The 20,367-nt window shown below is 37.5% G+C and overlaps 1 protein-coding gene across 4 annotated transcripts in view; it reads right to left on the reverse strand.

Annotated features, from left to right (window-relative positions):
- The window catches only part of cdk18 (cyclin dependent kinase 18), a 44,846-nt gene that overhangs the window by 18,783 nt on the left and 5,696 nt on the right, over positions 1 to 20,367 (reverse strand). For 2 of the 4 annotated variants that reach the window (XM_026307926.1, XM_026307930.1), the window contains exons 1-2: positions 12,450 to 12,569; positions 5,481 to 5,616 (exon numbers count right to left, since the gene is read on the reverse strand). In XM_026307926.1, the coding sequence (XP_026163711.1) occupies positions 5,481 to 5,616; positions 12,450 to 12,461 (148 nt within the window). In that variant the 5' untranslated portion in view covers positions 12,462 to 12,569. Of the gene's footprint in view, positions 1 to 5,480; positions 5,617 to 7,281; positions 7,455 to 12,449; positions 12,570 to 20,367 lie in introns of those variants that run through there. The other 2 variants (XM_026307929.1, XM_026307927.1) reach the window with 2 other exon arrangements.

Consider the following 20,367-nt stretch of genomic DNA (forward strand, 5'->3'; position numbering starts at 1 on the left):
ATACAATCACTAAGCAGATTAAGATTAATTAGTTAGTATTTTGCTCAAGAACAAACCCAAATTTACTTTAAACTTCTAGTTTTTTAGAAGTCTAGTTGCATTCTGTTTTTATGTAGATTTTAACTTCTAACTTTTTGGAATTGTGATTGTAGTAGGATTTACCTTCTGGCAAACATGAATAAGTGTATACCAAATTTTATTGTAATGCATCCAATACATACATAGTATACAGTGGGTACGGAAAGTATTCAGACCCCTTTAAATTTTTCACTCTTTGTGTCATTGCAGCCATTTGCCAAAATCCAAAAAGTTCATTTTATTTCTCATTAATGTACACTCAGCACCCCATCTTGACAGAAAAAAACAGAAATGTAGAAATTTTTGCAAATTTATTAAAAAAGAAAAACTGAAATATCACATGGTCATAAGTATTCAGACCCTGTGCTCAGTATTGAGTAGAAGCACCCTTTTGAGCTAGTACAGCCATGAGTCTTCTTGGGAATGATGCCACAAGTTTTTCACACCTGGATTTGGGGATCCTCTGCCATTCTTCCTTGCAGATCCTCTCCAGTTCTGTCAGGTTGGATGGTGAACGTTGGTGGACAGCCATTTTCAGGTCTCTCCAGAGATGATCAATTGGGTTTAGGTCAGGGCTCTGGCTGGGCCAGTCAAGAACGGTCACAGAGTTGTTCTGAAGCCCCTCCTTTGTTATTTTAGCTGTGTGCTTAGGGTCATTGTCCTGTTGAAAGGTGAACCTTCGGCCCAGTCTGAGGTCCTGAGCACTCTGGAAGAGGTTTTCTTCCAGGATATCTCTGTACTTGGCCACATTCATCTTTCCTTCAATTGCAACCAGTCGTCCTGTCCCTGCAGCTGAAAAACACCCCCACAACATGATGCTCCCACCACCATGTTTCACTGTAGGGATTGTATTGGGCAGGTGATGAGCAGTGCCTGGTTTTCTCCACACATACCGCTTAGAATTAACGCCAAAAAGTTCAATCTTGGTCTCATCAGACCAGAGAATCTTATTTCTCATAGTCTGGGAGTCCTTCATGTGTTTTTTGGCAAACTCTATGCGGGCTTTCATGGGTCTTGCACTGAGGAGAGGCTTCCATCGGGCCACTCTGCCATAAAGCCCCGACTGGTGGAGGGCTGCAGTGATAGTTGACTTTGTGGAACTTTCTCCCATCTCCCTACTGCATCTCTGGAGCTCAGCCACAGTGATCTTTGGGTTCTTCTTTACCTCTCTCACCAAGGCTCTTCTCCCACGATTGCTCAGTTTGGCTGGACGGCCAGGTCTAGGAAGAGTTCTGGTCGTCCCAAACTTTTTCCATTTGAGGATTATGGAGGCCACTGTGCTCTTAGGAACCTTGAGTGCTGTAGAAATTCTTTTGTAACCTTGGCCAGATCTGTGCCTTGCCACAATTCTGTCTCTGAGCTCCTTGGGCAGTTCCTTCGACCTCATGATTCTCATTTGCTCTGACATGCACTGTGAGCTGTAAGGTCTTATATAGACAGGTGTGTGCCTTTCCTAATCAAGTCCAATCAGTTTAATTACACAGCTGGACTCCAATGAAGGAGCAGAACCATCTCAAGGAGGATCAGAAGAAATGGACAGCATGTGAGTTAAATATGAGTGTCACTGCAAAGGGTCTGAATACTTATGACCATGTGATATTTCAGTTTTTCTTTTTTAATAAATTTGCAAAAATTTCTACATTTCTGTTTTTTTCTGTCAAGATGGGGTGCTGAGTGTACATTAATGAGAAATAAAATGAACTTTTTTGATTTTGGCAAATGGCTGCAATGACACAAAGAGTGAAAAATTTAAAGGGGTCTGAATACTTTCCGTACCCACTGTAGATGGTCTATCAATCAACTTGCCCAACAGTCCTACTGATACTGTCAACCATGGAGTAAGATTTTTGCCATGTATAGATGTATGGTGGCCCTACTTAGTGTTCATTTAATACATGCTAATACATGCTTGCAGGCTTGGATGGAGCTGAAACTGAAAACCTTTAAAGATATACAAAGGAGTTTTGAATATAGTGCTGTTATACACATATTCTGAAAATGCTCTCACTGATATTAATATTTTGATCAACAGTTGCTGTCAGACATGTGCTAAGAAAACTAGAAATTCATCAGCAGGGCGGAAAAAGAGTGCCAGCTATTGCAAAACACATATATAAACAATCCCAAATACTCAGGGCAGTTGACTAAATGTGTTTTAGCAAGAAAAGGCAATCAGCATATTTGATAAAAAATAGATATATATCTTTGTGTGCTTTGGTGAATATAAAGCTGCACAAGTCAGAATTTTAAAATCAAAAACATTGTGTGTAATTTGAAACTTTGCCACAGACAATCACTACCCAGTCCTGCTGTTCTTCACTGCTCTGTGGAGGGATTCAGTGTATTTTAGCTCATCGGTTTGTTTTTATGGCTGGCAACAAGCGACTGTTTTGATTCAGTCTCGCAGCAGTGTCATCAATGTGTTTTTCAGCAGAAGCAGGCAGCTCTGATTTAGGAATTGTATGCTACCCGTCCAGCACCAATGGTAGATAGAACTTTGCTTAAGTAGTTGATTTAGAAAAATCTGCAGGGAAATTTTAATTCAGTCAGAGCTAACAGTCTCAGGTTAGATGAGGGAGAAATGGTAGTTAACAGTGCTATTCTGGTCTGATACTTTGAAAAATGATCACCACAGAATAACTCATTCTATCAATTTAAAACTATTAAACTATGTTGTAAATAATAGGTTGCTTTATGGTTTCATTCTATCCATCATCTATTGGCAACGGCTTATCCTACCTATTGGACTGTGGGAGGAAGCTTAACTAAGCAGAGAAAACCCTTGGAGACACGAGGAAAACATGTAAACCCCACATGGAATGGGGATCAAACCCAGAACCTTCTTGCTATGAGACAAGAATTCACTGATTCATTCCTTGCAATAAATTATCTACAGAAACAGTTATCCAGACTGATCAAACGAAGCTTTCAATGCAGAACACGTGTCACTGTGTCCTATGTGATTACATTCATCATTACATTAGCACTTTCATATGGGGAGTTTAGCAAAACAGTTTCAAATGGGCTAATATCTGAAAAGGGAACAGAGGAATTCTGCCTAATGTGAAATATTAGTAGTTAGTCAGGTAGCAAGCTCTTGCTACCCCTTAGGAAATCAAAGACACACACACAAACACACAAATATATTATGCACTATTTGTTTAGAAGCTCTGAGTTTACCTGTGTTTGTATGACTAGACTAGTGTGGATGGATCTGTGTGTAGTTTTGTGTTACTCTGTTGTACAGTAGGTCTTGTATTTGTGTGTGCATGCATCCTTAGGGGATGCTAATGAGTTCATCCTGCTCAATGATCTGAGACTGACTGACTTTGTGTTTGGAAATTTGATACAGCTGTTCTTGTTCGTAAATGAGAAGAGAATCCAATAAGCTGATATAACTGAAGAAGCTACTGATAAAGTGCATGAACTGTATATAGTATATATATATATATATATATATATATATATATATATATATATATATATATATATATATAAGAAGCTCACTAAAGAAATAGTTTAAATAGGCTTGTTTAAATAGATTTATTTTCTTGTCAAGTGTTATATTGTATAACATTCAGGTATGGTAAAATCGGGCACAAATTCATCCAGTGTGTGGCCAGCCTAACTCTCATATTATTAAATGCCGTTCCTTTGACATCTAGCGGAGCCAATAATAAAACATCCTACATGTAACATCTATTAAATATTGTCTTCTTAAGGAAATGTTCTGGGTGTGATGATTAAATCCTTACAAAAATGTCAGATGATGATTACATCCAAACAACAGTATATGCTGTGGATAAATGTATAGTGTGAGTGTGGCATTATCCTATAGCCTTACATGAGAGAGGAATACAGGTTAGAAACTGATGGAATCTGATGGTGGCTGGGTTTGGGTTGTACTTTCTATTTCACTCCGCTGTTTTATGTCCAATTCTTTGTATTCCTCCTCTGTCTGGTTTGTACAGAAGCAGACAGTTATGCCGACAGTGGTACTCTGGGGGGTTAAACTACATATCCAGCTGCTTCTCTCTGTCAGACGGCCATATATCAGTCTCAGTTAACTGCACTGTATTTTCACACAGGAGACAGAAGCTTTAGCTGTCTGATTTTGATTACTTATTCAAGCAGTAAAATGCAAGCAGGTCTGCCAAAACCACTTGATGACAGTACATCATTATTACATCTTACAGTTGCTAATTGTATCTGCCTGTGGCTGTTTGGTGTAGAGCAGGTATGTTCACTGGCTCTTTATCTGAGAACAGCTGCCTGCGAGATTGGTAAGAAGAAGTAATTTTGCTAAAATGCAGCAAAACAACGAACTGAAACTGCACATTGCTTCCACATTGTCATTTAATATTAATAATTGCAATTTTAGCCATTTTTTATAGCTACACTGTTGCCATTTTGAATGAAAAATTGCAGTACACAATTTAAAGCTAATGCTAGGATAAGAATCAGTGAAATACATTATTTTTATTTACATTTATTTGTCAAAATTTTATGCAGGACTCATACAGTTTCATCCAAAGCAGACCTACAGATAGTTTTGGCTGCTGGTTCAAATGACCACATTTGAAATATGAAATCAACATAATTAAAATGGTGATATGCCTGTTCAGACCCCTGAAAGAGTTATATTAGCATTATTTGGGAACTCATTTTGGCCACTGAACATTTGCAGCTTCTGGTGTTTATAGATGTCATTGTTACATGGTTATCAGTGCTTTTTGGAAGGAGGCTGAAAAGAAAGGGAAGACGAGTTGCCCACAGAACAATCAATCAGTCATTACCAAGGCACTGCATGCAGTCAGTGTGGCTGCAGACCTTGACGTTTTAAATTATAAGAGCCATGCACTTGTCAGCAAACTGGCTGCAATTACAAACGGTAATTGTGGAGATTTGTACATCCCCATTGGGGATGAATAAAATATCTATCTATGTTTGTTGAGCCCATCAGAACAAGAATGTTGGTGGCTTAAGTCCAATACTGAATTTCTTTTTCTACTTTGGGATCTACTATTAAGGAAATAGAAACAGTATTTAGCTGCAAACTACTGCTCACCGGTGTTCTGCTCACTAACCGGTCTGCTTTTTTTCTTTTTCAAAAATAAGTTTTAAATTAATTGACAACTTCCTGCTCCTGCTGGAAAGACAGTTGGTGAGAGCAATGAGAATGAAGCACAGCAGTAGAGATGTGACCCATTAAACAAAAAACATATTGGTTTGTGCAGCTTTTATGTTAACCCTTGTAGTAGCAATGCATATATTTTACCAGAATATCTCAATTTTAAAGACATATGTTCAAAAATGATGTTCAGAATAACCCTGGATTTTTAAGAATTCTGTTGGCATTCTGCCTGACACTAGAATGTGCTTATAAAATCAGAGGGTCTTACCTTGTGTGTGTCGAATGTTGAACTGGTTGATCTGCTCAGTGAACTCGTTCTCCTCAATGGTCTCAGTGCGAGGAACAGATAAAGAGAAACGCCTCTTAAAGTTCTTCATCTTGTTCATGGTGATATCGAGCAGACTCTGGGTGGAGAAAGTGAGAGAGTGACTTTCACCAAAAACACTGTCACCAATTCATCAATGTTTACATGAACATATTCTTAGAAAAGGTGCAGTGTTTGTTCCAGAAGGCCAAATTACCATCACAAAGCAAAATGGAGATGATTTGGATGCAAAACAATTAGAAAAAAATATCTATCTTACAATGTACAGAACATGCAGTGGAGCATAAAAACAAATAAAAACTAGGATATACACTTGCTGGTACACTGCCTACATGACAGAAGCTGCAGAGCAAAAGACAGTGTTCTGTGTCATTTGATAATGAGGCAGAAAACAGCGGGAAAGCAGCTGATCAATATGCTCTTTCCCTCAGTAGGTTACGCAACCACAGCCCAAGTGTTTAGTTATCACTCATCTTTTTCTTCTTTTCTTTTTCTCTAGTCTGTGTGCCACAGGGAGTGGTGTCATGGGGTCTCCATGTTTTCTTTACTGTCATGGGTTTGTACATATGTGTGTATGTGTTTCTGCTCATTATATCGTAAAAGGCAATGAGATGTCTGTGGTTGGTTCAATTACAGCAGACTCCACATTTCCTCCTGTTATTTTTAGGCTTTAATAGCCAACAGTATTGCCTCTGAGAAAATTCTGTGCATTATCAAATTACACCGCCTGCTGCAGTACCTGGTCAGATGGCTTCCTGAGCCTAATCAGGAACCATGTGCAATATGTAGGAATACATGCATAGAAATACATACAAATAAAACAAGCAAACAAAAAAAAACAAAACAAAAAAAAAAAAACACAGCGCATCTAATACACCCTGTATATCTTATATAGCTTAGTATGAACAATAACTGCCCTATAAGGCATATTACAATATAAGTGCAGCTCAGATGGTTTTAAAGAACAGACATCCATGTAACATCATTATAAATGGTACAACAGACCAGAATTCATAAACACTCATGAGAGATCAACAAGAGAAGTTTCTTTTGTGCTTTGAACTACACAGTTTCCAGTGGAAAAACCTCACTGATAGTTTAGAATGCAAAATTAGCAATTAGCATTTTGTACTGGGGTTTTTATATGCTAGTGAATGCTTTTTTGAAACATTATGCTTATGCACACAAACAGTAGGTTTGTGTGCATATGGAGTTTCAGGTGTGCCACAGCAACAGCTGACAGATGTGACTTGTCATCTTTGTAACAGTTCAGAGAAAAATAATTAGAAACAGGTGTGAAGAGACATTGCATAATCCTATATGACTTATATGGTTGATTTAATAATGCTTATTAAATCTAGAAATGACACAATTTGATTTACACTAATTATCTGTATGCACTGCATTTCTCTAATGAGAGGTTTGATGCTAAGATACCTGGCATATAGTTTATATCTCACATTTTGAAGAATTGATACAAACAACCAAATTTTAATATGTGCAATACTGAGAATGTGGGAGCTTCTGTAAATTATAAAGCAGACATTTGATACAAGCTTTTTCAAATGTTAATTTCACTTTTTGTGAGAGGGGCATTAAACCTTTGCAGCCCCCACAGTTCATATCCTACTACTGTACTTTCAAGATTTAACGTTTTACAACATTTAAAGATCCTGACAAAGTCTGGACAAAAAAAATAGTAGGATGTATTGTTTACATGGCCTTGGTCACCTGTGACACTTACATTAGAACTGGTTTTATTTGCAGTATTCTCAGCATAGCCAGACAGTTGTTATTTAGCTGCAAAAGACTGCATGACACTTTTATACCTTAAGAAGTTGCAGTTTATGACGATGCTCTAAATCTTTTACCATGTGGTGAAAGACGTGTGGTTTCAATGAGTGTGAAAATCACATAATGTCACAAAACTAATTATGTGTCTCATTTTTAGAGGTGACTGAAACACATAAAGGTGAGAGATAAGCACAAAGGTCTGGGATCTAGGAGAAAATAATGAAGGCATTCACAGGACCAGAGAAGTGTGGGTGGCAGCCAGAAATTGAACAGTGAGTGGAGGAGAGGAAGCAGCTGAAAAGGTGATGGCTGAAGCTAATATTCCACAGCTGAGCGCAAAGAAAAGGGGGCGTTCTAATTCTGAAAAGGCGATGCATTTAAAAATCAATCAAATTCAACTCATGTGACTTCAGTGGATAGATAAAATGTTCTTGGTAGCACAAAAGAGCAAAGCTGCTGCCACAGAACTGCAAAAAGCAGAAATGACAACCTTTTCATGCTGTTAATAACACACACTCATGTTCAATGGGTATTTGAAGAAGGGACAAACAGAGATCCTAAATAATTTTTATCTATCATAGCAATAAAGGTACAGTTAACATCTATTTCAAACAAATTTTAGCAACAATAAACCACTTCAGTATGGCTGGAGTATTCTTATAACTCAGTATGGAAATGTTGACAGTAACACTATAATATAACTATAATAAACCCCGGCCAGGTATTGTTAACTGATAGACAAAAAATACAAAATGAAAGAAGTCTATAACTTTAAGACACTCATATAATACATAGCTATTAGCATATTAAGGGGACACAAATCAATACTACTAGCTATTAGTAGCTGGTAGTATTCCCTACAGGGAGTGAGGCAGATTCCTCCAAGGTCTCAGCACAATGAAAATATCCTGTATACTATAGCTGTATTTTAAGTACACTTCATTCTTCACTTCATTCATTCGGAAGTTCATATGAAGAAAAGTGCACTGTAGTTGACACTGTGATCTAAAAAAAAAAAAAATCCACTCAAGTAAATCGGTGTGGTGTTAAGAGACAATGGTACAAAGACCTCTTTGGGTCACAAGCTGAGTAACAGTGGCTGGCTCTTTTTACTGGTTTGACCAATTATCTTTCTAATGAGGAGGATGTGTTTATCAGTATGATGTTGATGGAAAATGATCTTCAGCCTTTTGTTCATGCAACTTTGAACTGAAGCCGTACTGTATTTGTTTATACAGTGTTTGCACTCAAATGATTGATTTCAGGTTCTTTGATGAGGCGATTGTTGCTAACTGTGCTATTAAAACTTATTGTTAATGAAAACATTTTACAATAGAAAAGAAAAGCATTGAGGGATGATATTTACTTCCTATCACCAGTCCTTGCAAATCTACCGATGAATCCAATACATCTTTTCTCTGATGGTAACCAAATTAGTTGAGGTTAACCTAACCCATGAAAATGTACAATCATAAGAGTACAAAGAGTTGCATTTAGACAGTAGTGTATTACTTTACATGATATAAATAAAAACAGAAAACTGGACTACAACCTGTCACAAGTCTCAAGCTCTTATTGTCCCCTGAGAAAAATATGGTGGCTTGAACAATAAACCAACATTTCTCCTTTAGGAAGTACCTGTGTTGATACCATATGCATCCTTTCGCCAAAGAGGTGGTGAAGTGAGCCCTGAATGCAGCACACTATACTATGACTTTTACTCTCAAACAATACACTTGCATCTTAAAAACTGACATCTCACACAACTCTTTGTAGATTTAGATTTTTTCCATTTTTGTCTGAAATGTAGAGCATTTGACTATGTTTGTGGTGGGTGGGGGATAAGGGGGTTGCCTAGGAGGTGGACAGAATAAGAACTGGAAAAACTGAGTTTAAAAGAAATGGTCATTTCAGTTATCATGGTAGTTTTCCAAGTGTACCTTCATTTCAGTAACATACATCTATTTATCTGAATGAGGAGTTCTGTGAAATGTTGTGTGAGGGCTTCTGGGAAATGTCATTTTCTATACTCAGAAATCTCAAGTCATGCTTGAAAACAACAGGAGCATATTGATGACAAAAGTTCAAGTAGAACTCTGGCTGGAAAGTCAGCCCTCTAGTGTACACAGGCACTGATTGTAAGAAAAGATTTTTGTATGACTCATGTGTAGGAATAATTTGTGATCATAACAAATGATTTTAGTGCAAGTGCCGGTTCCTGTCTCAGCCCTGAACATTTTGGTCTTTCACCTTGCCACCAGATGATTTTCCTCAGTTCTCAGTAGCCTTGGCCACGTGCTGGTGGGCAGGGCGACTGTCTAAATACATTCCCTCAGTACATCCAGTATACCAGCCCATTTCTCATTGTCCCTGCCAGACTGAAATTCATGTTACATGTGGAGTATCTCACCAGTCTGTACTAGCCTGTTTTGTCTACCTGGTTTTGATACCCTTCTAGCATTTACTTTTGAACTTTACCGTTTGTCTGTTCCCTGGACCTTTGCTCATGATCAGAGTGTTTGCTTATCTGTTTTGGAACTGAATGTTACTGGAATAGGCCTTCTCTGTATCCCTGACACTTTCTTTACCTGAACTTTCAGTTTGTCGGCACTTTCATTAAAGTTTCATTGCACTACATCTGTCTGGCTGCCTGTGTGTCTGCACTTGGGTTCTACTTCCCTGGAGTTTCCAAACATAAAACCGGATTGTAAGAGGAATACTATAACCACATTTGAGTTAGTAACATGCTCACTTCACTGGAACAGATGGAAACAGATACAGGGTTTTTCTTATACAATTTTCTTTTAAATGATTTTAATAAAAATGATTAGAAGCATTATAACAAACTTTCAGGTACACTATGAAGCTAAAATTATCACTACTGAACAGGATACCACTCTCAAAAAAATGAAATTGTATTTGAAACACCAGGCAGAAACAGAGAGACCAAATGCAGACTCAAGAAGAGCGGCAGGTGCAGTTCAACAGTTGAGAGGGAAAGAAAAGAGGCTTACTTTGTATCCAGGCAAAACAAAACTGGAACAGGAAAACAGGAAGGAACAGTAGCAAGGTAAGAGTCCAAGGTGGGGTCAGAGGCAAACAAACAGTCCAAACTGAACAAATCCAAGGGGTGAAGATAAGAGTCAAAAATCCCAAGCAGCAAGAGTCCAGAACACATGTAAACCTTAGGGTGAGCAAGAGAGCTGAGGCTACAGAAAATCAAATCTTTTAGCAAGCATATAAGATAATCAACAAAACAGTGAAGAAAGGAAACAAACATTTGACCTGAGACAGATGATCAGGGGAGTAAAGACAGGTGTAGTGGGTGTGGCAGTCAGAACTGGAAAATGAGGAAATGGGAGGCAGGACAGAGTTGGAGTGAAAATCTGGGGAATGTGAAGACTGGATGAGGACTAGCACTCTATAGAAACGTCCAGAACAAGTAGTGCTGGAAAAACAAAGGGCAGAGATGGGACCAGGACTAAAAAAAATAGGTTACTGTAATGATCCGATCCAACTCCACGTGAGATTCAAAATACTAAAGTTTTAACGGAAACCAAAAAAAAAAAAAATGGTGTGGTGCGGTTTTATTCAAAATGGCAGCTTGTTTTGAGATGTAGCACAAATCCCACATAGTGTCTCTATGAATAGACTGGCTTGTGCTGACTTGAAACTTTGAAAAAGACAAGACCCAGTCATCCAGATTCAGTTACAACTTGCTAGTCATAAAAGACAGAAAATCAAACTCTTGCAATCTCAAGTGCTCAGAAGCTGCAAAAAAAAAAGAAAGAAAGAAAACTTAGAAGATCACACACAAACAAAACTACTCAATTAAAATTCTCTTCTTATAAATCCATTCCTGATGCTGATGTGCAGATTGAGTGGGCTTGAAATTTGTTTCGTGCTTCCTGAAGTCTTTTGTCATCAAAATGCTTCTATAAATATCATGCCATTAACCAGAGCAGCCTATTGTTTGTGCTCAGGAGGCCATGAGTGGGTATGCAACATGCTGTTTGCACGGTCTCACCCAGGTAAGGTTCAGCACAAGTCCACCCCAAATCTCTATTTTGCATTGGTCATGACTGAGAAATTTCCTGATTGTGTTGGACAGTGTGTGCAACACTCTCAGCATGCTTCAGTTTTCTTCTTTTCTTCTTCTATCAGACCTATTTTATCAAAGGGAGGAGGCTGGTTTTGTGACTACACACACAGTCAATTTCACAACTGCATCTGTTCCTAGTGAGGTGCCAAAAAAATCAGAGGTTTCTCATAGCTGTGATCCCTCCTAGACACATACACACATGATATTGCTGCAGCACCAACACACCAACTTTTTTTTGGCCCTGTTCGTCTTTGATCTCTGTCTTGTTCCCTCCATGCCTTCCTAATGAACAGTTATATGATTTATCTTTGCGATTTTTCAATTCAGAATCAGATTTATTGCAACTATGCTGGACACACACGTGGGTGTCAGTGCCCTTGAAAATAGTCAGTGGATAGTAGGTTTCCATATGTGCGTTTATGTAATAATACAGATGGAAGCTTGAGGTCATTTACTGTCCTTACTGAAATGTAATACTAAGAATACTTAGTGCAACAACACTGTAGCTTTCAACAAATAATCCTATTATATGATGCAGCCTGATACTACAATTGTTTATATTAGTTTTTTCTCATTAATCTACACTCAGTGCCACATAGTGACAAAGAGAAAACTGAACTTTAGAAATGTATTAAACAGAAAAAAACTGAATTCTGTTTTCACTTTAGCATTGTGTGGCACTGAGTGTAGATTATTAAGAAAAAAAATGAATTTAAACAATTGTAGTATCAAATAAATGATACATGGAGTAGGCAGGCAATAGCTGCAGTACAAACCAGGACACCAAGGTTATGTCCTTTATATAATTTTCACAACACAAATGAATTTGTTGTTTGTTCAAAGGCCTAAGGAAACCTCTGTCTCTGTTTGCCTGACAAGGAATTAGCCAAGGAAAAAGGGATGAAGGAGCATGGTTAGCACAGAAGACACCTTCATTGGGTCCTGTGTTCTAATATTAGTGTTGTTTTCTTCTAATGCAAAATAAGAAATTTTGTTATTTCATTTGTAGGACTCACGTGTGTTTTCATCTTCTTGTTATTTGACAAAAGCTGAAGACAATTTAGTCTTGTCTTCAATCAGTGACATTTAATCTCCATTTTATAGTGCATGTTTAATATTTATCTTCTCAGCATTTTTAATCCACAGCTGTCGCCATTTTTGTTGTGTACAGTTACCATGGTCACAAGTGTTGAAAGTGTGAGGTTAATGGAAAACACACTGTTTACTTATTCAGACACACACACACACACACACACACACCATGTCCATGTCACTCTGCTCCACAGTAATACAACCGAATAATTAGCCTTAGTAAATCTATTACATGCTCTTTCTGTGTCATTCTGCTACTACCACAGCAACCTGTGCAGTCACTACAGAGCATCATCAAGCTGGTCTAATTTACTTGACTAAAATGCTGACACCATCTGTGTTTGGCTCGAGGGAAACAGGTAAGTCTTTTGCAAGCATATAGAAGGAACATCTAGACTGACCACAGACCTTAATCTAATCATTTCATAACAACACAAAAGCTAGCTGACTGACAGTAACATTACCATTATAAAGAGAAAACTATGAAGATTACTCAATAATGTTACATTAGTGTAACTTTTTATAAATATCACCACCCTGGTCACTAATTTGTTTCTCCAGACAACGGCAGATAATTTTGCTGTGGAGACATGATTTATTGAATTAGTGGTTTTGCAACAGGTCAAACAGCTAAAAACTGACTTCACTGCACCATTTGTTGTAATGATTATTTTTAGTTAATGGTACTGTCAGTGGGATTTTTAATAACAGCTCCCAAAGATAAACCTGACCCAATGTAACTGCTCATAACTTATCAAGGCTGGTTAGCATCAGTTTAAGTTGATTGTAATTTCCTGCCAGAAGTCACTGTCATGCATATATATGTACAAATTATTTAGAATTGTGGTTTTGAGTATTTATGGCAATGAATCTGCTTTGAGAGATATCTATCTAATAAACCTGATTCCATGTGACAATTACAGAAACCAGGTTTGTTGTGTACATTAAGCAGAAGAAATCAGATTAAGGTAAAAAGACAAAAGTAACCCACTTACTTACTTATGTTTTTGTAAATGCACTGTTATTGCAGGGGGAGGGATGGATTAAAACATGACATTCCCAGTGCAAATAAAATATTGCACTCTTGGTCAATAACCAAATTCAGTGGAACAGTTCAGTGACTGTTGCCTCAGGGGGGTTAAAAAAGAGTGTGTTTGATTCAGCAAAAATCTGTATCTCAGTCATTCATTGGCTCATGTTGGCTCCGGGTAAATTTCCCTCATGTGTGCTTGTTTAGAATACGGTCTGATGATGGAAAAGAAGTGGGGATTGTTCAGATGAGCTTCATGTTTTTTACAGGTCAGTGGGCACAGTCACCAGGAAATGTGACACAGTTTTAATAGTGTATCCACATTTCAGGCATAGAGGTATAGAGCACGGGCATGAAGTTACACAACTGTGGCTCATGGGTCAGGATTTGATACATGCAGACATTCAGATTCACAACCTCAGGAAAATTGAGGCTGAATGAATGAATGACCAAAAGGTTGGTGAAATGCAGCTCTGGCACAGTGTCAGGACAGACATTAACAGTGACACCACAGCTTCATCTGACTGCTGCATTTGTCTAGTGAAACCTGGCATGGCAGCTTCCTGTTCCTCTGGCTGTCACTGCAAGCTGTGATCTATGAGAGGGTCAGGAAGGAGGGGGAAACGGCAGACATATACAGAAAAAAACCTAAATGAAACAGAAAGAAAGAAAGAAAGATGATCTGAGGGCACATGCATCCATTATTTGAAGATACATTATGTGGGAGATTGTGAGATGTTTGTTTTATTAAGCCTAGCAGCCAAACCTGGTGTTTCAGTAACATGGAGCATAAGTCATATTTTCACAGGTACACCAATGAAGAGGCATCAAAATGCCTAAAAAAGGAATCAAACAACAGAGCCTAAACTTTAAATTGAAATAAACTAAATTGAAGTTAAATTAATATAAATAAGTAGAGCACAAATAATTCAAGGTAATAATGCTTTTGTGCTTTTCTTTGCACCATTCTTTAATTTTAAACATGTTTGACTGCACGTGTATGTGAGTGTGTGTCTGTGTGTGACAGAGACAGAAGCACATGCACAGATCTGTCTGTGTCATCTGTGTATGATGGATTATGTGGTCAAAACTGACTTTGGGCCTCAGGTTACATTAATATATGCTCCAGTAGTTCATATGAACTGAAAACTAGTTTTGCTTGTACAACAGAGTGTGCACACAGATACAAACACATGCACATACAATTTTTACTGAAGGAGATCAGTGATGCTGACACTGCTCTTTCACAGAAAGTTATGAAAGAATGCAGGTGTGTTTAGTGTAATACGGCTAATCCAATTTTTGCTGCAGTTGCCATCATCCAGCCATGTTCCAAAAACAGTACTCATATATAATGGAGATAATACCAGTGAGGTGGTTGGTTAAACCCACTGCAAAATGAGAGCTACACCTATATTCAATTAGTATTTTCAAATAATACCTATTTGAGTTGTTAGTTTAAGCTGACATTTTTTTGTAGGTATAGTAACCTTAGATATGGCTTATTGAGTTATGTAGCGTGAGATTGAACATGTCCCCAGTTAAGACAAGATATTAAGCTTAGCCTGGTGTATAGACAAGGACTAAACTTTCATGGTGTTAGCTGGAAGATTCTTCACCTTCATACAGAGCCATCATAGCTGTTCATTTGTCCTTCACATCTTTATGACATGCTGGCTCTTGCTTGACATAAAATGTACCCATGGCACTGAGCTTTTCATAAGCTGTGCTGGCTTACAAAACACTTAGCTAAAAGACTAAACAAATCTTTAAAGCTGAGGGAGACTGCAGGCTTTAATACAGAGTTTGGTGGTAATTCTCTCTGTGTTTGTCACTACAAGCAACACCTTTTACATTCAAGTTATTATATCAGCTGCTAATTTAATTAGAGTCAGATTTAAAGACAATAATCTTACAACCAGTAATCCTCTCCATAAGCACAACTTTAGAGTCTCATATTTTAACACTCTGATTGTTGCACTGTCTGCAACTCATGTGAATGGTTTAAGTGACAGAAGCAACCAGAAGATCCTCATGCCCTTATCCCAAAGTGATAATCCCTTCTGGCTGACATTGCTCTGTACATTGCGTTGAAGAAAACTGTTAAGCCTAGACAAAGTAAACCAACCTTGTCTCTAATCTGTTATGAATAATCCAGCAATTGCTTGCTTGACATGTTTTTGTTAGAAATATGACATCAGGCTCTTGTCTCCTCTTTGTCTTGAGGCTGAGGCTGTAATAAAGATGAGTTTTTGTTTCCTCCCATCCCATCTTTACTTGGAGTTGGTCAGTGCTAGACAACAATAACTGCCTTATTTGCCCTTATGTGACACACATATTTTGTCAAACTACTTTAAGAGAAATGTTACGAAGGACAGTGTCATGAGCAGCACAACAATGTTGACAGCAACAGTAAATCCCTCTGTTTCAGTCTACATGTCACCCCCTGCCCCGATATGAACAGTAGGCCTACTGTATTCAGGGGACATGAATAACACCACCACTGGGGTCAACATCAAACTGGCCTATTGTATCACAGGCCATAGTTTGCACCACAATCAACAGATGTCATGGTGCTCGTTTTGTTTAACAGATTCAGTTTAACAGTTTCATGTCTGTTAAAGCTTTTGTCTGCAAATTATGTACAACAGTGAATCAGTTTATGAGTTTATCTAAACTAGGGACTCTCAAAATAAGAGTTCAAGGACTCAGAGAAAATATTTGATGGCAACTATAAAAATTACTAATTCTTTATATGTTTATTTCAGGATCCCAATTACTCTTTACCACAGTAAAGACTATTCTTCCTCGGGTTCATTTTTACATGTCACATAGTCTTACAGAAAAATAAAACCTAAAATGACACTTAAATGCATATTGAACTCATTTGCTTTAACAATAATAGTTCCAAGGAGATTCAAAAAAGAAAACAAAAAAAAAACTAAACAAAAACCACTGGAAACAGTCTAACAATCTGCTTATTTTTCCTACAATCAGTTAAATCAATGATTAAATATACTAAATATGGATTATTCACTGCTTAAAGTTCTTTTTGAAGCTGACATGGTTTCTATTTAAAGTTATTGTTGGAGGCAGCATGTTCCAGTATGAGATTGCTCTGTATATAGTGGTTTTTCTAAGTGCATTAGTTGTGGGAAGAGGTAGCGTAAAGGTAAGATTATGATTCATCATGTATTAAAACTATGTCTGTTACTGGTGGGTAGCAGCTGTGAGAACAAGCTAAAGGGTTTATGTGAAATCCAGATTTTATATAAAGACAGAACAAGATTGCATGCTAGTCTCCCATTAACTCTCATCCATTACAGTCTTTGATGCACTGAGTTGACATTTGTTTTAAAAGGACAGCCAAGTGCTACTCTTACAGTCTGAAGCTTATCAAGCTCTTTTTTGGCAGCACCAGATCAAACTACTTGACAATAGTTGGGGTAACATAAGACTAAAGACTGTATTACTAGTTTCTGTGTTTTTGCAGACATAAAATGGACCTTACATCTGATTATTGAGATGCCCCCACTCATCTATAGTGACACCTAATAGTTTCTTATTTTGTTCTACTAGTTGGCTATGTAGAGCAATATGAAATTTCTAAAACAAAATGTTTAGTGCCTAGTACCATACATCTTGTTTCTGAAACATTCAGTTTTAAGCTGTTCTCCATCATCCATTCAGAAACAGATATTAGACCTTGTTATGTCAACCTATTGACCTGATCTAAGCTAGCTGCTGAAACATATATACATACAAATACAAACATATTGTACCATTTGCATAAACAGCCATGTGTGCCTTAGTTAATGCATTTACTGTAAAGCAGTGGTCCCAGGCAGCTGCCTTGTGGAATACCACATGGAACTTTTACCTTATTTGAAAGGTATCATTAAATATGGCACATTGTTTTCTGTCAGTTCAAGTAACTACTAATAACGTTAATAGCTAAGCTTTTAAAACCATTCATCCATCCATTTTCTATACCTGCTTATTCCTTAACCAGGGTCACCGGGATCTGCTGGAGCCTATCCCAGCTCTCTTTTCGGGTGGAAGGCAGGGGTACACCCTGGACAGGTCACCAGTCCATCGCAGGGCTACATATAGACACACAACCACACACATTCACTCCTATGGGCAATTTAGAGTCACCAATTAATCTAACATGCATGTTTATGGACTGTGTGAGGAAACCAGAGTACCCGGAGTAAACCTACGCAAGCATGGGGAGAAGATGCAAACTCCACAAAGAAAGGCCGGGTTACAAACCCAGGACCTTCTTGCTGTGAGGCAACAGTGCTAACCACCATCCACCATGCTGCCCTCTTTTAAAACCAACAGCTGACAGTTTCATAAGTAGAAGCTTATGATCAACAATATCAAAGACTGCACTAAAGTCTAAAAGCACAAATCCTACCAATTATATGCTATCAATTTTGGCTAAACCAGTCATCAGTAGGACTTGCTGTACTTGTAGACTAGCCTTCTTTCTATGCGTGCTAGACATCAGAGTGAATACATTTCACAGCAAAATGATGTCGAATCTGTTTAATCACAACTCCTTCCAACAGTTTTCTCAAGCCCTGGATACTTACGGGTCTGCGATTTGCCCTATTAGTGGTTCTTTACAATTTGTAGACAAAAGAATAATTTTTGAGATCTTCCACAAATCTGGATAAACACATTCATGAAAACAAAAACTGAAAATATCACATAAAGTCTTAGCTATTGATTTAGCTGTAATCTTAAATAGTCTTCCACCCAGATTGTCAATTCCACAAGGTTTATCACAATTAATTGTGAACATCTTTTCAATTCCATCTTCCTTGATATGTTTAAAAACAAAGCAGCAGCCTTTATCAGAAATTATTTGAATTTTAATAATTGTTTTTGACAATTTACCACTCACTATGAGCATCTCATCTTTGATTGTACTTACTTTGCTTAGATAGTAATTATTGAAATAGTTTACTAATTCAAAAGGTTGGGTAATAAGACATTTTAATTATTTATTCTCTAATCATAAATACATTTATTCTCCACCATAACTGTTTACCATTTTTTTCACACTGCTCAAACTTAAATTAATAATATTGTTTTTTCCTTTGCCTATTTAATTATGTTACTCTAGTGAATGACAGGCTTGCAAATCTGCAGGGCTACCTGACATTATAGCTGCCTCTTTCCTTTGATCTCTTTCTTTCATACAAAGCCTTAGATTATCATCCAACCAAGGGGCCCTAGTAGATCTCACAGAAAGTCTCCTTATTGGGGCATGTTTATCACACACTGCTAAAATAATATTAAAAAGGTGTTTAATGCTTGCTCAGCCTGTGTGTTTTCAAGTGTATCACCCTAGTGTACATTTGCAACATCATTGATGAAATCATCTTCTGAAAAGGATTTATAAATTATTTTATAAATTACTTTAGTGGAATTTACTTTAGACTTTAGACTCTTTAGACACTCATAAAAGTGCTCTAATTAATGTTTAAGTTAACTTTAAATTTTCCAACTGCTCAGTGCTCCTGACACAGGACTTTAACCTCTTCCGGTCTTTCATTCATTTTGACATACATTCTACAGTTAAAAGTCCATGTAGCCTGAATTCTTTATTGTTTTATGGCTCTTCTGGCCAAATCTGCATTCTTTTTTGTGAGATACTCATTAATATAAACTACTGTCCATTTCAAGTTTTTGTCCTGCCTGAGCAAATCAGTTTTGTGCTTTCTATTGCAAAAGCCTTATATATTTTGTTACATATTTTCTTTCATAAGTAGAGTCTTGTGTAGTTTTTTGTGTTGTTGTATATAGCATTATAGTCCAGGAGAAATATTTTGTGCTCATAAAAAGTGACTTGAATTGACTTATTTATAATTTGATTCAAAGTTAGAGGTCTGTTTTGAAGCAAGTGTACATGGGGCAATTACCCCATGACCTAGAGCCACCCATGACCACCCAGATGTTCCCAGACCAGATGAGATATGTGAAGCTATGCCCTATGTCGTGTACAGAGATTACAATATTGCTGAAATCACACCATTCTCTCTGCTGAACTCAGGCTCTATCTTACCCTCACCTATGGACAAGATTGTCAAATAATTGAACTCCTTCATTTAAGGCATGTATTCATTTAGAAGGCAGCAGACCAATGGCATTTGCAACCAGTGGCAGGTCAGGGTATCGGCCAAGTCTAAGTCCCAAGTCATTACGGAGGTGTTACACAAAGAAGGAGGAAAAAATACTTGCCACCTCACTGGGCTTCTTCACTTGTGTCACAGGAACCTTACAGGTAAAGTTTGTCATAATGTCTAGAAATTTACTTGATGATCAAATAAACAAAGCATTTTAGATTTTCATGCTAGCCTTTGCCTCATAATCACCATGTCTACATATTCAGAATGAAAGTTCACACAGACTCCCACTCACACAGTATAGAAAGATGCAAACTGCTTGAGACTGCTGCTTTATGAAGATTCAAGTTTTATATACTGTAAATATCTCTTCTCTCTCTATAGACCAACACCTAAACACAAATTATTAAAACACACATGTAAACATGCAAGTGCACTAAATTCTGTCAGAGTAACATTAGAGGAAAGTGAGGATGCACTGACATATGTTACCACATGATGCACGCCACAGCTAATTATGCTCCGACTGGAGATAATGAAAGCAGGGTTGGACTGCAAAAAGGTTTGGGAGATAAAAGAGACAAGAAAGAGTATGAAGGAATAAAAAAAGGAAATTGAGTAGGAGGGACTTTTCCTTTGGAATCCATAGCAGCCACACAGATGGTTATCATC

This window comes from Mastacembelus armatus, chromosome 5 (assembly GCF_900324485.2).
Source record: "Mastacembelus armatus chromosome 5, fMasArm1.2, whole genome shotgun sequence".
Classification (NCBI taxonomy): domain Eukaryota; kingdom Metazoa; phylum Chordata; class Actinopteri; order Synbranchiformes; family Mastacembelidae; genus Mastacembelus; species Mastacembelus armatus.